Source organism: Macrosteles quadrilineatus, unplaced genomic scaffold (assembly GCF_028750875.1).
Source record: "Macrosteles quadrilineatus isolate MER2022 unplaced genomic scaffold, UCM_ALF_1.0 Scaffold_9__3_contigs__length_116548681, whole genome shotgun sequence".
Lineage (NCBI taxonomy): Eukaryota > Metazoa > Arthropoda > Insecta > Hemiptera > Cicadellidae > Macrosteles > Macrosteles quadrilineatus.
In genome coordinates, this window is record NW_026542602.1 from 58,193,445 (window position 1) to 58,208,385 (window position 14,941).

At 32.2% G+C, this 14,941-nt stretch overlaps 1 protein-coding gene across 1 annotated transcript; it reads left to right on the top strand.

Annotated features, from left to right (window-relative positions):
- The first annotated feature begins 2,503 nt into the window (after positions 1–2,503).
- LOC129003170 (uncharacterized) lies at positions 2,504–9,728 on the top strand. The gene is made up of 6 exons (XM_054431435.1): positions 2,504–2,680; positions 5,899–6,072; positions 7,121–7,248; positions 8,477–8,523; positions 8,801–8,902; positions 9,512–9,728. The coding sequence occupies exons 2-6, from the start codon at positions 5,899–5,901 to the stop codon at positions 9,667–9,669; spliced, it is 609 nt and encodes a 202-aa protein (XP_054287410.1). The 5' UTR covers positions 2,504–2,680; the 3' UTR covers positions 9,670–9,728.
- The last annotated feature ends 5,213 nt before the right edge of the window (positions 9,729–14,941 follow it).

The following is a 14,941-nucleotide window of genomic DNA, read 5'->3' on the forward strand; positions in this document are numbered from 1 at the left end:
ACATGTGGACTGACCACAAAAGTGAACTAGGTGAAACAATTTGCAACTGAAGGCCCCAAGGAGACTGGCAAATAAACCTACTGAATTTTACGAAACGGTTTTGTCTGTTGCAACAAAATCGCTTCCATCACAGCCAAGTACAGATTTGTAAAAAATTGAACCTAAACTCAACGCACAACTAAGTAGAATATAATTGTAAAATATACTTAAATAGATATAATGTTATTAAAGCATCTCACTAAGTTTTAGCTTGTGAAAGTTAAGCTTTATTAAAATACTAATTTTGGATGGAAGTGCATTTGTGGTACTTAAACATATTGTAACTATAGACTACATCGTATGTTTTACCATTGACCTTGGATACTTAAACACACATCTGTGGTAACCACATGTGGCTCGAACCTTACGTTATTAAATTATAGTAAAATGAGCAGAAAATGAAATGAGTTTTTCGTAGAGAGTATTAAAACCGAAACTATTTATTATTATTGTGTGTTTTGTACTACGATTGTCAGTGAAGGAATACAAGATTTTATAGCTTATATTAAGTTTACTAAATATCGTATTTATTGAATCTTTCGTGAAATACGGTGTTTCCAAATATAAATTTATCAATATACTAACATATATCAACATTAACTTATAATTTAACGTAAAATTAAGCACATTTTTTTATGTTTGTGCTTGTTTTTGTATGTGTTTATTTGATTTAATTATTTGTTCCTGGTTTATGTAACCAAATTTTTTCTTAAACATTTTTACTTTTCTTTTATTCATTTTCTTATGAGACTAAATCTTAAATTGGGATGGAAGTAAATCATTATTTCGGATTCATTGCTCAAAAATATCATCGAAAGATCAGAAGAGATAAAATGTAACAACTACTAAAATTATAGGACAGGAGTTAAGTAAATACAACTAATGAAATGATACAACGTTTTCATGGAGGCTATCTATGCTTTAGCCAACCAAATGTCAATATTGTTAAGACAACACTAACGAAATGAAGTTAATTTGAAAGGCTGGCAAACAAGAAGTCGATTTACGCAAAATAAACAAAAAGAGATGATACTGTATTCTCAGTCAATTTGTCCCAGAGTTTATTTAACAAATTGCTTTCATTCTTTCAGTTTATGTTATTTTACACAATCCCAAATGGGATATTGTTTAAAAATAAACATATAACTTATAATTGGACATTTGGATGGTTTATATGTAACTTAGATCATATTAAAAACCAAAATGTGAATGCAAAAATGTATCTAAAACATAGATTTTATATACTAATTAATAATATAAACAACATTTTTAATATATTTATAGACTTTTGCTGCAAGAACCCAAACATATTTAATATTTTTGAATTTAATACAAGTCAATGGAAGGAAATTGCATTGAACATGACATTGTATTTTAACGCAATCGATATTACCGTTTGTCAAATGTTAACGACAAATAATCGCATGTGTTGGTATCTTCTGTTTTATTTTCTTCATTACCGAAAAAAGCACATATGTTGGTATCTCTGTTTTCTTTACTTCATTGCCAATCAGCTGTTATGCATTGTTTTACAGTTATCTATGACGTTTAGTCTTATTGGGAGTTCTTTGTAAAGAAGATTTTACTTTGGTGTTTTTGCAAGCTCAAATAGAGTATACATCTATTTTACACATGTATATTATCGAAGCTGTTTTATCTACAGATCCTGTTTCTTTGAATGTTGGACAGTCTATGGATATAGTACATATATGTACTGGAATTCACATGGAAACTAAATTTCAAACATTTCTTGGCATATAACCAATGATTTAATTTTAATGTGTTTTTCTGTTTTGTGGTGAAAGGTTGTGTCACGGCACTTGTAATTTGGGTTTTGTCAAAAACAGCCTGAATATAAGACCGTATAAAATAAATTGACTACATTTTTGGTATCCTAACAAACGATTTCCCGTCAGAATAGGTTCGTGGTTCAATATAAGTTTCCTCATCCTTGCATACAACTTTGCGGAATGTATGAATAACACTGTATTGAATATTAATCCGTCTTCAGTGTTGCTTTTCCTTCAATTAATTTAGTCTTATTTACAAGGCAGAGTTTAATAAACATACATATTTATCAGAGATAATGTAATTTAGGCCACTTGAATGCACATCATTGTTATTTTGGTTATGAGTTGTTACATTTTTCTATTAAATGCTCCAATATATTATGACTTATATTTGTATATAGTTCTTGGTTATTATATCGAACCGATTGATGACTGTGCAGTTTAAGATTAGCGTCTTATCAACGTGTGGGATCTCATTCAATAAATCATGAAGTACTTAAATAAATGTTGCAAGAAAGCTGGAGCATTAAAGATACCAATGAATCATCATTGAATGTTAAGATAAGCGTCAAACTGCACTTAAGGTCACTTAAATTCATTTTAATTATAATTTATATTATTTGAATATGCTTAGTGAACTATTCACACCAACATTTTTCAATATTTCACATTAGATGTGTTACATTTTTGTTCACTGCTATGGCAGAGTATGTGGCGGTGGCCTCATTATTTCACAGTTTAATTTCTTACGTCACAACAGATGGTTGGCTTATGGAAGTGTAAAACGGTTTTTATGAATCGTTCGTTCATTTTCAACTGTACATGGATAGAAGAGACATCTACAGTAGAAAGTAAGTAAAACTGTTTTACTATTCATTGTTTTATACTTTAAATTGAAAATTACTTTTTAGAATTAGGAGTTAAATAATTATTACTATAGACTGATGCTTTTTTATATGGTGCTCCAAAATTGTTAAAATTGGGTTTCAATTGATTTCAAAATGTGAATAGCTCAAACCACTACTAACACTTATCTACACAATAAAACGTACCCGGTGGTTTTCTACCACCATTCTTAGTAAACTGAAGTCGAGCTAAGAAGTAAAACATACTGTATTCAGAATACTATGTATTGTGTATGGTGTATTATGTACCTGTATTATGTATGTTGAGAGTATATTCTTACATTTCCCTTAACGAAAATCAATTTAAGGTTAGGTATTGACAAATTTGATCACTTTGTAAGCCAACACACATATACGTTATTTTATATGCAAGTATCAGGGGATTTAAGTACAGTAATTATTATGATGTTTCGTAATGAAAAAAAAAACGTTTACCTTTTTGTTAGTTAACTTAAAATTTGTTGACTTACAAAACTGTTTGTAAGAAACCAATTTTTGTGATAGAATGGGTAGAATGTGATAGAATGGATTTTTGTTAGTGTGCGGTGTTATAAATAATAAATGGGCTTGAATGAGGATCAGCTGGTCTGTAGCTAGGAGGAGCTGGTGTGTTCTAGCAAACAGGGTCTACATTGCGGTTTTCTTTCTTGAGGTTCCACTTGAAACGACGCTGATGAGGGGTCTTAAAATATTCTTGATTCCAACGGCAGCATAGGCTTTGGGTGATGTTTTGAGGTAAATTATCAATAAGAGGTGAGATCTTTGTTGGGTCAGGAATAGTTGTCAGAGAAGATTTGATAAGAAAATGGCCAGGAGTTACAGCTGTCAGTTTCGAAGGTTTTGAGGTTGCTATTGCTTCTTTTTGTTCTTGGTTGGAGTGATTTCTGTTATCAGCCATAGGCTTAGTAGGCTTCAAAAAATGTAGGAGTGTGTGATGACGTTTCAAACAGGTCTTACAAGTATTAGTAGACTTGCAGCGTTTAGCAAAGTGATTACCAAGGCAATTTGTGCAGCTTTTTAAGTCGCGTACAACTTTAAGCCTTTCTTGCGGGGTTTTACTGTTAAAGACAGGGCAACTGTATATTTTGTGATTTTTATGGCAGCAAAAACATTTCAAATCATTTGAAGTACATATCAAAGCCATATGAGGATGTTGAAACTGAATTGATTCATCAATTTGACGTGTAACTTGGTAAGGGTTGGATATTTGGAGAGGAGCTACTTGTGGAGCGTGACAGAGAGAGGCATCTTCACTATTGTTACAAAAGTCTTTAAAGAATTTGATTATTTCACTAGCTTTAGGAAAATCAGAAGAATTTATGCGTTTTGATTCAAAAACTTGACAGAGGTTGGAATTCATTTTTCGTAAGATCAACCTACTTAGTAGGTAGTTGTCTTCCATGACATTATAGTCAAGAACACTAAGAGCTTGTTCATTTTCATTAAACTCATTTAAAAATGATCTAAGGTTTTTGATAGATTTGTCAGTAATATTGGGCAAATCGACAATTTTACTGAGGTGGACAGAGATTAGCCTACGCTTCGAGTGATACCTTTCCCGTAAAGCATTATAGGCTACTGTATAGTTGCCAGACGAGATCGGCAAGGATTTGATTAAATGTAAGGCTTCGCCTTCAAGTGAACTTATCAAGTACTGGTGTTTTTCAACAAGGGATAAGCTACTATTGTTGTGGATAGTAGTGTCAAAGAGGTTAATATAGGAAATCCATGTTTTAGTGTCACCATTGAAGGACTTCAGTTCTAGCTTAGGCAATTTTACTATGCTAGTAGTAGGCCTAGAGGTAGGGTTTGATGTTACCGAGTTAATTGACAAGTGTTCATCATTAAAGTTCTGAATTAGAAGAGAAATTTCGGTTTGAATGTTAATTGATAGTTCTGTTATGTCGTTCTGGAGCTTTAAAATAGCTTCTTCATTGTCAGAAAACACGTTAGTATCGTCATCAACATCAGAAGCTTATCAAGGTTAGCTTCAAAATTGGCAGAAATTGTTTTAGCTTCTTGCAAATAAAGGTTAAGTTTAGCGGTTTGAGCTTCTGTTATTTCTGATGGACACGATTGGATATACTCACTGATCGAATTTAATTTATTTAATTGCAATTTGCATTTATTAGAAAATGTTGAAAATCTCATTTTGAAAGTTAGGCCTAGATCGTTCGATGAGTTAACTTAAGTAAGTAGTCTAGTTATTGTAAATGGATGGAGTAATTTGAGGATAAGGACGACTGAGGAATAAAATCAGGGTTTCTTTATTATTTTCTTGTAGGTATTGATTTATTGTTAAAACTTACGATGAGATGCGATGAGTTGTCTTCATTGTCTTCGAAGAATTACAAACATAACCTTAATTTTGACATGACGTTTGAAGCTGAAGTTGTAGACGAAATGTCGAAGTGATGAATGCGGAGCGGAACTAGCAGAACGATGACGATGTTGAACACTTGGAATGAGAGGAGTGTGGACTGTATCGTGACGTAGATGAAAAGTTCAAAATGGCGATGCGGTATTGTCCTTGGCGGCTTCACGTTGGATGAAATACGTTCAACCGAGACATTTAAATTAACTTGAAAAAATTCGCACTAATTTTCGTAGATATAATCCGCGGCTCGATAGGACCAAAAATCCGGCTCGAAGGACCAAAAATGTGCGGTGTTATTAATAATAAAGAGTAAAAGGTCGAGGGTTTTGGTATAAAAGATTTAATTTATGAGAGAAATAATGAGAACATGTTGTTATGAGAGGTGATTCGCGATGAAAATGCAACAATGAAAATTGACATATGGTAATGTGATGAGAATTACAGATGGACTGTTAAAAACAAAGACATATAAAATTAATAAAAAAAACAAAGACACTTGACTGAACAGTTAGATTTGTAAATTTTACTATTACGAATAATGTATTTGAAAACGCATAGCTACAAATAATATTGTTCGTACATAATACACCAGAACTTAATATACACCAGATAATACACCAGAATTTTAAAAAGAAATATATTGAAATTAGTTTTACCTAGTCTAATATTTATTATTGACTTGCTGATAATCTAAACATTTTTGTTCTAATGATGATTTTAAGTTAAATGTAAATGATAATACTTTTTAGTTTCTGAAATAAGTTTTTATTTTGATTTTGATTTGCAGATGCAGAGGGATACAGTTTCTCTGCTGATACTGCCTCTGGTTATCTGGACTGTTTCTGCAGAAAGTGTATTTGATGGCCTAAATGTGTGCGACAACGGAATAATAAACGAAATTAATAACGCGGAAAAAGTAAAAGCAGTGGAACATAAACTTCCACTTGATTTAGCATCTCAGGTTGTGATTAGCTTATAAATATAATACATCTTCGTTAGTATTGTTATAACAAATTATTATGATAATGAAACCGGATGTGTTTAAACATAATTATGAACGAAATGAGATTTCTTGTACAGTCATTATTTTACTGACCTAATCAGCTGTTTCTTCGACAAGTAATAGTAGTTTACGCAACAATTACGTAAAGATAGTGCTAACGACACGAGTAGAAAATTTAAGGTCGAGCCTTGGCGAGTGCTTTAAAAACTTCTACGAGAGTCGTTAACACTATTTACGCGAGTTACGTACACTACTTTACCTACGACGGTGTTTTAATTACTAAAAATCACTACTCATAACTTCTAAGAGAGGTTATGTTTTTGTTTATAACCTCTAATTGCTGTTTAACATTGATGCAACGAAACATTGTATCAAATACTAATTGCACCAATCAACAATTAAATTGGCCTGAACAGCTGATTAGTTGAATATCTAATAATTACAATTTTGCTTCTCCTTTCTCAATCCTTGAACCTCATTGGTCCGTTATCCGTGTTGTTATGAGTAAAACTATGCTGTTATGAATGTAAACAATGCTGTTATGAGATACTTTTCATTCTAAGAACTGTACTGAAACGGCTACTTTAAGAAAAACGGTCGTAGGTAAAATTTAGTAATAGCCATAGACCAGCTGGTGTCAACATAAAAAAATTACCAAATACTTTTAAGAATAAACCATACATTGAACATCCTAGGACCTTGAATTGTTCTACCATATGTAACTATTATTTTTTGTCACTTATAAATCTTCATGAATATGATTTGAAAATATTATCGAATAGAATTTCATTATTCAAAAATAAAAGAAATATGGCCAATAATTTTAAAGAGTATTTCCTTTTGACTCCAAAAACCTTTTTATTTTTTGAGATACAATGGTGTTCTCAAATGTGAAATGTAAATAAAAGGACTTTTATTACAATAACATTCATTTTGCAAGAGATATAGCCTAGGATAGATGTGTTTTGTCTAAATGTCTATTTTAATAGTGTTTTTTTTTATGTAGCTGAGAACCCTGGCTCCATATGATGTACTATATGCTAACTACAAGGATGATAAAATAACAAAAACTAGGTGGCTTTCTACAAAATTTGAGTTTACACGTAAATACACAGTACAAGGCAGAAAGATAAAGTAAGTGTTATACTGAATCATTAAGATATGTTATTGCTTTAAAGTTAAACTGATTTTTTTCGATGTTCTCGTTATACAAGAATAATAATTGATCCTGGCCGTTTTGTTTATTGATACAACTTTTATTTAGCAGATACCAGTTTTTAAAACACACTAAAAATACAATAAACTACACTAAAAATTGGTTAGTTTTTTTCTAAAAACGTATAACTAGTATATAGACAGAATATGACGCTGGTCTAAAGTCCCAAACGTAGGACTCGTTAAAAAGGTTAAACATCTGTACCACTACTACTACCAACTATAAAGACAAATAATACATTAGAAATACAATAAGATGTAGGTTAACAAAAGTAAAATACCTTAGGTGAAGAACACACACAAATTGGGAATAGGTTTTTTGAGTCAAAATAAACTGAAAATCGGGAATGATTTTTTTGACTACTTCCTCGTGAGTGAGGTATCCACCATTTTGGTATTTGTGTTTTAGATTGGTGTTATAAAACTATTTAAATTTTCCTTATAAAATTTGGTGTGCCATTTTAACAAGTCAAAAAGTAGTTCAGAAAAAATAAAAGATGAGAAAGATTTTACCAAGTAAGTTTTTATAACTGAAAAACATTATTAGGCTATTTAATGAACAAATTACCGTTTTTAAAATTCCCTATCAAAAGAAAAAAAAAAGAAAAAAAATTCAAATTTAAAATAGCTGAAAATTTTGTGTTTAAATATTGCGATATCTCAGCTAATTATTATTCAATCTTTTCTAAATTATTGTCGTTTGATAGGTAATTGTAAATGCCGAATCAAAATGTTCTTCAAATTCGTTCATAAAATCAGCCATCTCCATTGTAGTTTAGGTTATAAAAATTTAACTCCTACCATTTTGAAACCAAAAAATCTTGTTTCATGATTATTTCTTTTTAATACTTTTGACTAGATAAAATAATAAATGAAATTTAAGAGATATCTTACATAGTTTTTATAATATCAGTTTAAAACCTACGAATAGAATAATTGCCGATATCTCGATAACGAAGCATTTATGGGAAAATGTTATTCGTGATTTTCGTTTTATTTTTACCCACTACACCTATTCCAAAATTTTGCTCTATTAACTATAGTATTGTAATACTACAGTACACTAGTAGTACAACCAAATACGAATCCAAGAGTTATATAGTTTATATAACTGTTTTCTAATACGTTCAACTCTTCCGATTCACAGGGAAACCAAAACGATGGACATCGACTGGGATAAACTTTTGAGTGAAGGTAAGAGCAAAAATTTACGTTTGAATTAATACTTCTCTCAAAAACTATAACGTTTAGCTCATAATTAGTGATCTGGTCCATATAACGTAAGGTTAATTAATAATCATTTTTACAAGATTGTTTTTATCTCGCTTAAAGATTTTGGCATTAAGTCTATTCAAGAGTTTTAAAGTTAAAGAGTTTAAATTTTTAAAGTTCAAAGTTTTACGACAAGAAATTTTGAGGGCGTATATAAGAAACGATGGAAGTTAATTAACTGTTATTTTTCATTTTACAGGCGACAATAATCTGAAAATGTACGTTTGGAGTTTTAAAACAGATTTCAATGTTGCTCGATTTGTTGAAAGTATTGTTGGATACTACTTATGTAAGACAGTGGGTAAGTTATTAAACTAAATTACTGGTTTACATTTTTTAACTAGATCATTGAGCTCTTTAAGTTCCTGGTGTTTTAAAATTACAACCAACATCTTAGAACATGGACAAATTATTATGTTTTGTAAAGATCACGAACAAGTATTATCACGCAAATTTCTATAAGAATCGTATTTGAGATCATTGCATACAAGAAGTAGACTGGAGGTAGAAAAAATCTGCCAAAATATGTACAGACTTTTATATTTTCACTTTACGCTGTAAATAAAACATGTGATTTGAGTTTCTTCCATTTGTTTTGACTTTCTGTTTCAAATTTGTTGTAATTGTTGTCACCAGCATAGCAACCTATATGGTCCATGTTAGTTTTTTAAAATTTAAAATTAATTTTCTTCTTATTTCAATTTATACTGCATATCTAAAGAAAATCATCTATCTAACAGTATAAGTAGATTTGACCTGCGATAACAGGAGCTGAGAAAAAAGGTTTTGAATAAACATGCTTGCCTTTTAACTAGGATTATGTATGTAATTAATTATATATTAAGGAATTAAATAGAAAATTTTAAAACTATTATAAAACATACATTGATGTTTCTTTGACGCATTTCAGGGACTAATAACGAAGAAGGTCCTCATATTGGAATCGCATTTTCATACTATGCGGACGGGGGAGGCGGGATACCGCATCAACTATTAGAAGACGCAGAAAAAATGCGTGACGCTGCAGTTGGTCTGTTTAAACAAGCTTTGGAGCACTACACTGACTAACTTATCTCAGCATTAAGTTGAATACATATAATTGTGTGAATACAATATGCTCATTCATTTCTCCAAAGACATATTTCATTTTTCTATTCATCCTATAGAAAATTGACTCCAAATAATGTGAATAAAATGGTTGTATTGCTAGTATTGGTGAGTAACTTGCAGTTTGGTATAACAAATTTTAAGGGTTTATACATTTTTTCCTGAAAACTATTTCCCTAACTTAAATACTGGCACAGACACTAAATAAAAAGTGTTTCATGTTCTTACAGTATCAGTATACTGCAACATTATATACCTATCAAAATGAAGTTTGAGATAGGCCTATTGTCCAGTCGGTAGAACTTGAGGACAAACTAAGCTCCTTATCTGAACATAATCCTTCGCCTGAAGGTCTTATACAAAATATCTTAAGATAATAATTGATGGTATAACTTGAGTCAACCTCATATACAACGTTTACTAATAGGGGTTCAACACTGACAAATGAATACAAAAATTTCCTGAGGTATAATAACTCATCGTTTAATAATATAAAACTATAATTAGTTTAAAACAGACCACTTTTACAAATCATCAGTTAATGTCTGAGGAGACAGTCATTTTTTTAGATGTTCATATAAACGAAAAGCTTGACTGGCTTCCTCACATTGACAAACTACGGAAAAACTTTCTTCAGCAATATTTTCTCTCAAAACAATTTCTCAAGTTACAGATACTAAAACTCTATCAACAGTTTATCATTCATATTTTTCATCTGTAATACCTTACTTACGGAATACTTGTCTGGGGAAATTCTTGCCATGGTAAGAAGAAATTTAGGCTTCAAAAGAAGGCACTTAGAATCATATCTAAAGTACCCCGAATAAGTCCATGCAAAATCATCTTTCAGGCTTTTAGTGTTTTGACATTTTATGACCTGTATATTTTAGAAGCATTATTCTGGGTATTCAACAATTTGTCCATTTTCAGGGAGGGTCACACAAACCATAGGTAGAACACTAGACATATAACCTAACTAGTAGTACGCTTATTCTGCGCGTAACGGGATGAGTGAACATGAGCGCAGTAATGAAAGAGTCCACCCACACCTAGCCTACTTACCGGTGTCACTGGTGAACACAGTGTTATTTGTATGGGCATATCAACCAAATCTTAGTCAACAACAATCCTAACTTCTCATCCATTAATTAACCAAAGTCATTGGTAATATACGGAATGGATTTCCAACAGTTATCGATAGGAGGTAAATCCATCGTTCCTGTACAATATGTCTTTTGATTAAATGAAGCCTATTTCCATATTTGTTATGAGGCCTATCATAAACAAAACTAAGCCAAACTGAACTAATCTAACTTAACCTAACTGCCAAAGCACGATGTAAGGAATCTCCTAAAAATATCGTATGGCTTACAATGATGATTTAAAACAACGATATCGTAATTATATCATCTAAAAATGATTAAAAATCCAATATATGTTAATCTAACTAATGAAAAGGGTCCCCACACTCCGGACTGCTCGCCTTGACTACTTCCATCACCACTTCCTACGTCGTGGATATGTTTCCCTCACTTCCCATAGCATTTTAGTATTGCAGGTACATTAACCTAACTGTCACAAAGGGTCCCCACACTCCGAACTGCTCGCCTTGACTACTTCCATCACCACTTCCTACGTCGTGGACATGTTTACCTCTCTTCCTATGGCATTTTAGTATTGCAGGTACATTAACCTAACTGTCACAAAGGGTCCCCACACTCCGGACTGCTCGCCTTGACCACTTCCATCGCCACTTCCTACGTTGTGGACATGTTTCCCTCCCTTCCTATGGCATTTTAGTATTCCTGGTACATTAACCTAAATGTCACAAAGGGTCCCCATACTCCGGACTGCTCGCCTTGACTAATTCCTTCACCACTTCCTACGTCGTGGACCTGTTTCCCTCCCTTCCTATGGCATTTTAGTATTCCTGGTACATTAACCTAAATGTCACAAAGGGTCCCCATACTCCGGACTGCTCGCCTTGACTAATTCCTTCACCACTTCCTACGTCGTGGACCTGTTTCCCTCCCTTCCTAAAGCATTTTATTATTGCAGATACATTAATCAATACTGTCACAACGGGTTCCCACACTCCGGACTGCTCGCCTTGACTAATTCCTTCACCACTTCCTACGTCGTGGACCTGTTTCCCTCCCTTCCTAAAGCATTTTATTATTGCAGATACATTAATCAATTCTGTCACAAAGGGTTCCCACACTCTGGACTGCTCGCCTTGACTACTTACATCGCCACTTTCTACGTCGTGGACCTGTTTCCCTCCCTTCCTTTAGCATTTTTTTATTACAGATCCATTAATCTAACTGTCACAACGGGTTCCCACACTCCAGACTGCTCGCCTTGACTACTTCCTTCACCACTTCCTACGTCGTGGACCTGTTTTCCTCCCTTCCTTTAGCATTTTATTATTGCAGATACATTAATCTTACTGTCACAAAGGGTTCCCACACTCCGGACTGCTCGCCTTGACTACTTCCATCACCACTTCCTACGTCGTGGACATGTTTCTCTCCCTTCTTATGGCATTTTAGTATTGCAGGTACATTAACCTAACTGTCACAAAGGGTCCCCACACTCCGGACTGCTCGCCTTGACTACTTCCATCACCACTTCCTACGTCGTGGACATGTTTACCTCCCTTCCTATAGCATTTTTAGAATTGCAGATACATTAATCCAACTGTCACAAAGGCTTTCCACACTCCGGAGCGCTCGCCTTGACTACTTCCTTCACTACTTCCTACATCGTAGACCTGTTTCCCTCTCTTTCCATAGCATATAAGTATTACAGATATATTAATTTAACAGTCACAAAGAATTTCCACACTCCGCACTGCTCACCTTTCCGCTTCCTTTACCACTCTCTACGTCGTGGACCTGTTCCCCCCCCCTTCGCATAGAATTTTAATATTACTAACATCTTTGAATATTTAATATTCAATGCCAACATTAAATTGAATAATGTAAAAAGCAGCTTTGTTCTAAATATATACATTTATATTTTTAATTTAAAAGTGAATTTTAATACTGAACATAAACGGTATATAACTGCCGATTAATATTGTAAAGTTCAATTTATTATTCAGAAAGTTGTTAAATTTAATTAACTTAAACAACATTATTCTGAAACCTGTGAAATTATAATGATATATATTCATAGACGCCAAACTGTTTACTCCATGAATGAAATAGCTTAGAGTAAAAGTTGTTCTCTCTGTCTTAAGTAGACGACAAAATTGTTGGTCGCAAAACGTAAACAAATAAGAAGAAGAAGAAGGTAGCTCCTAATGTTATTCTTATGGGACAAATTTAAAAATGTTTTTAAGGTTTTTATAATTACTACTTAACGGAATCGTCTAGAATTTTAATGAGGTCTTCCCACTGGTGTCATAATTATTTGTGCAAAATTTGAACGCTATAAGTGCGACGGTTCTTGAGTTTTTGGTGCGAACACACGGACTCACAGACAACTTTTCTCCGACTCCGCTATACACGATACATAGATTCGTTCACTTCGTTCACTCATCTATTAAGCCCACTAGCCATAGATTATCGCTATTTGAAGCATCACCTCAATATATTGGACCAAAATTGTATAACTTGATTCCTGATCATTTAAAAAACATCGCAAATCCAAAAAAGTTCAAACAAAAATGTAAAGAATGGTTACTGACAAAAACATTTTATTCTTTAAATTAATTTTTAAGTGGAAATTGGGAGGGTTAAGTGTTGAAATTATTTTTTTAGATTTCTTACTATTTAGATTGAAATCTTCCACGTCACCACCTGAATCTCAAGCTTAAGGGCAACTGGTGCAATACCAAAATGGCTTCTGAAGTATCAACATACTGTATTTTATTTTATCATGGAAACGCTAAGTATTTAATAGTTAATAGTTTACAGACTTTAATTCAGAGCCATTGAAATAACAAATTTAAACTATATCAAAAGAAAGAGGAAACATTGATTACTACTGGTGAATGACTGAATTTTAAATTATCATTTAAATAATTAGTGGTGAGGATATATCTATCAAAGTAAGACTTAGACGAGAGAAACACTCTAACAAAATATCTATGAAAAAAACGAAAATCTACGAAAATCTATGAAATAATCTATTATTTGAAGAGTTGAAATAAAATAAAACATAATTTTTAAAGGAAAGTGTTTACCAGAAAGGAGTTTAAAAAATAAAAATTAAAATAACAGATTGAAATAACATAACATATTTATTTTAACGTATTATGTAAGTGAGGATTTAACAGTCAAGTGTAAACCCTTTAGGTCTATTCTCATGCAAGTGACCAAATCGACAAATTGTATTCTCGAACGACAACAGTTTATTTCCCATGAGCTTAAGGCTGTGTTTGGTTGTAAATAAACTCACACACTGTTTTTACTTCTCTCAAGTTCAATCGATAGATTATATTTCATTTTAAGTTTTGGGCGCCTATGCAACAAACTAAACAGAAGAAAATGTCAAAACATCACGAGAAAAAATTATAACTTTGAGATTTGTTTTTTGACAACAGTATGTCCATTGTTATTTTTCGTCTAAAACTAAACACACCCCTCCTAAAATGTGTTTTAACACAGGAAAAATTAATATGGATTAATGTATGAAATAAATAATTAAAATTAAATGAAACACTAATTGATCAATAAGAATGAAGTTGGTAAGTATAGGAATTCAAAGATGTATTTTATCACATGCATTTAATTAAATTTATACGAACCATGATGCAGTCATAATACAGCTCAAGTTTGTGATTTTCATAAAAAAAATACATGTTTGACAAGTCTATGGATATAGTACATATATGTACTGGAATTCACATGGAAACTAAATTTCAAACATTTCTTGGCATAAAACCAATAATTTAATTTTAATGTATTCTTCTGTTTTGTGGTGAAAAGTGGTTTCACGGCACTTCTCTATTCAATAATCCAATATATTATGACTTATATTTGTATATAGTTCTTGGTTATTATATCGAGGTGATTGATGACGGCACATTTTAAAACTAGCGTCTTATCAACGTATGGGATCTCATTCAATGAATCATAAAGTACTTAAGTTGCATGAAAACTGGAGCATTAAAGATACCAATGAATCATCATTGAATGTTAAGATAAGCGTCTAACTGCACTTAAGGTCACTTAAATTCATTTTAATTATAATTTATATTATTTGAATATGCTTAGTGAACTAT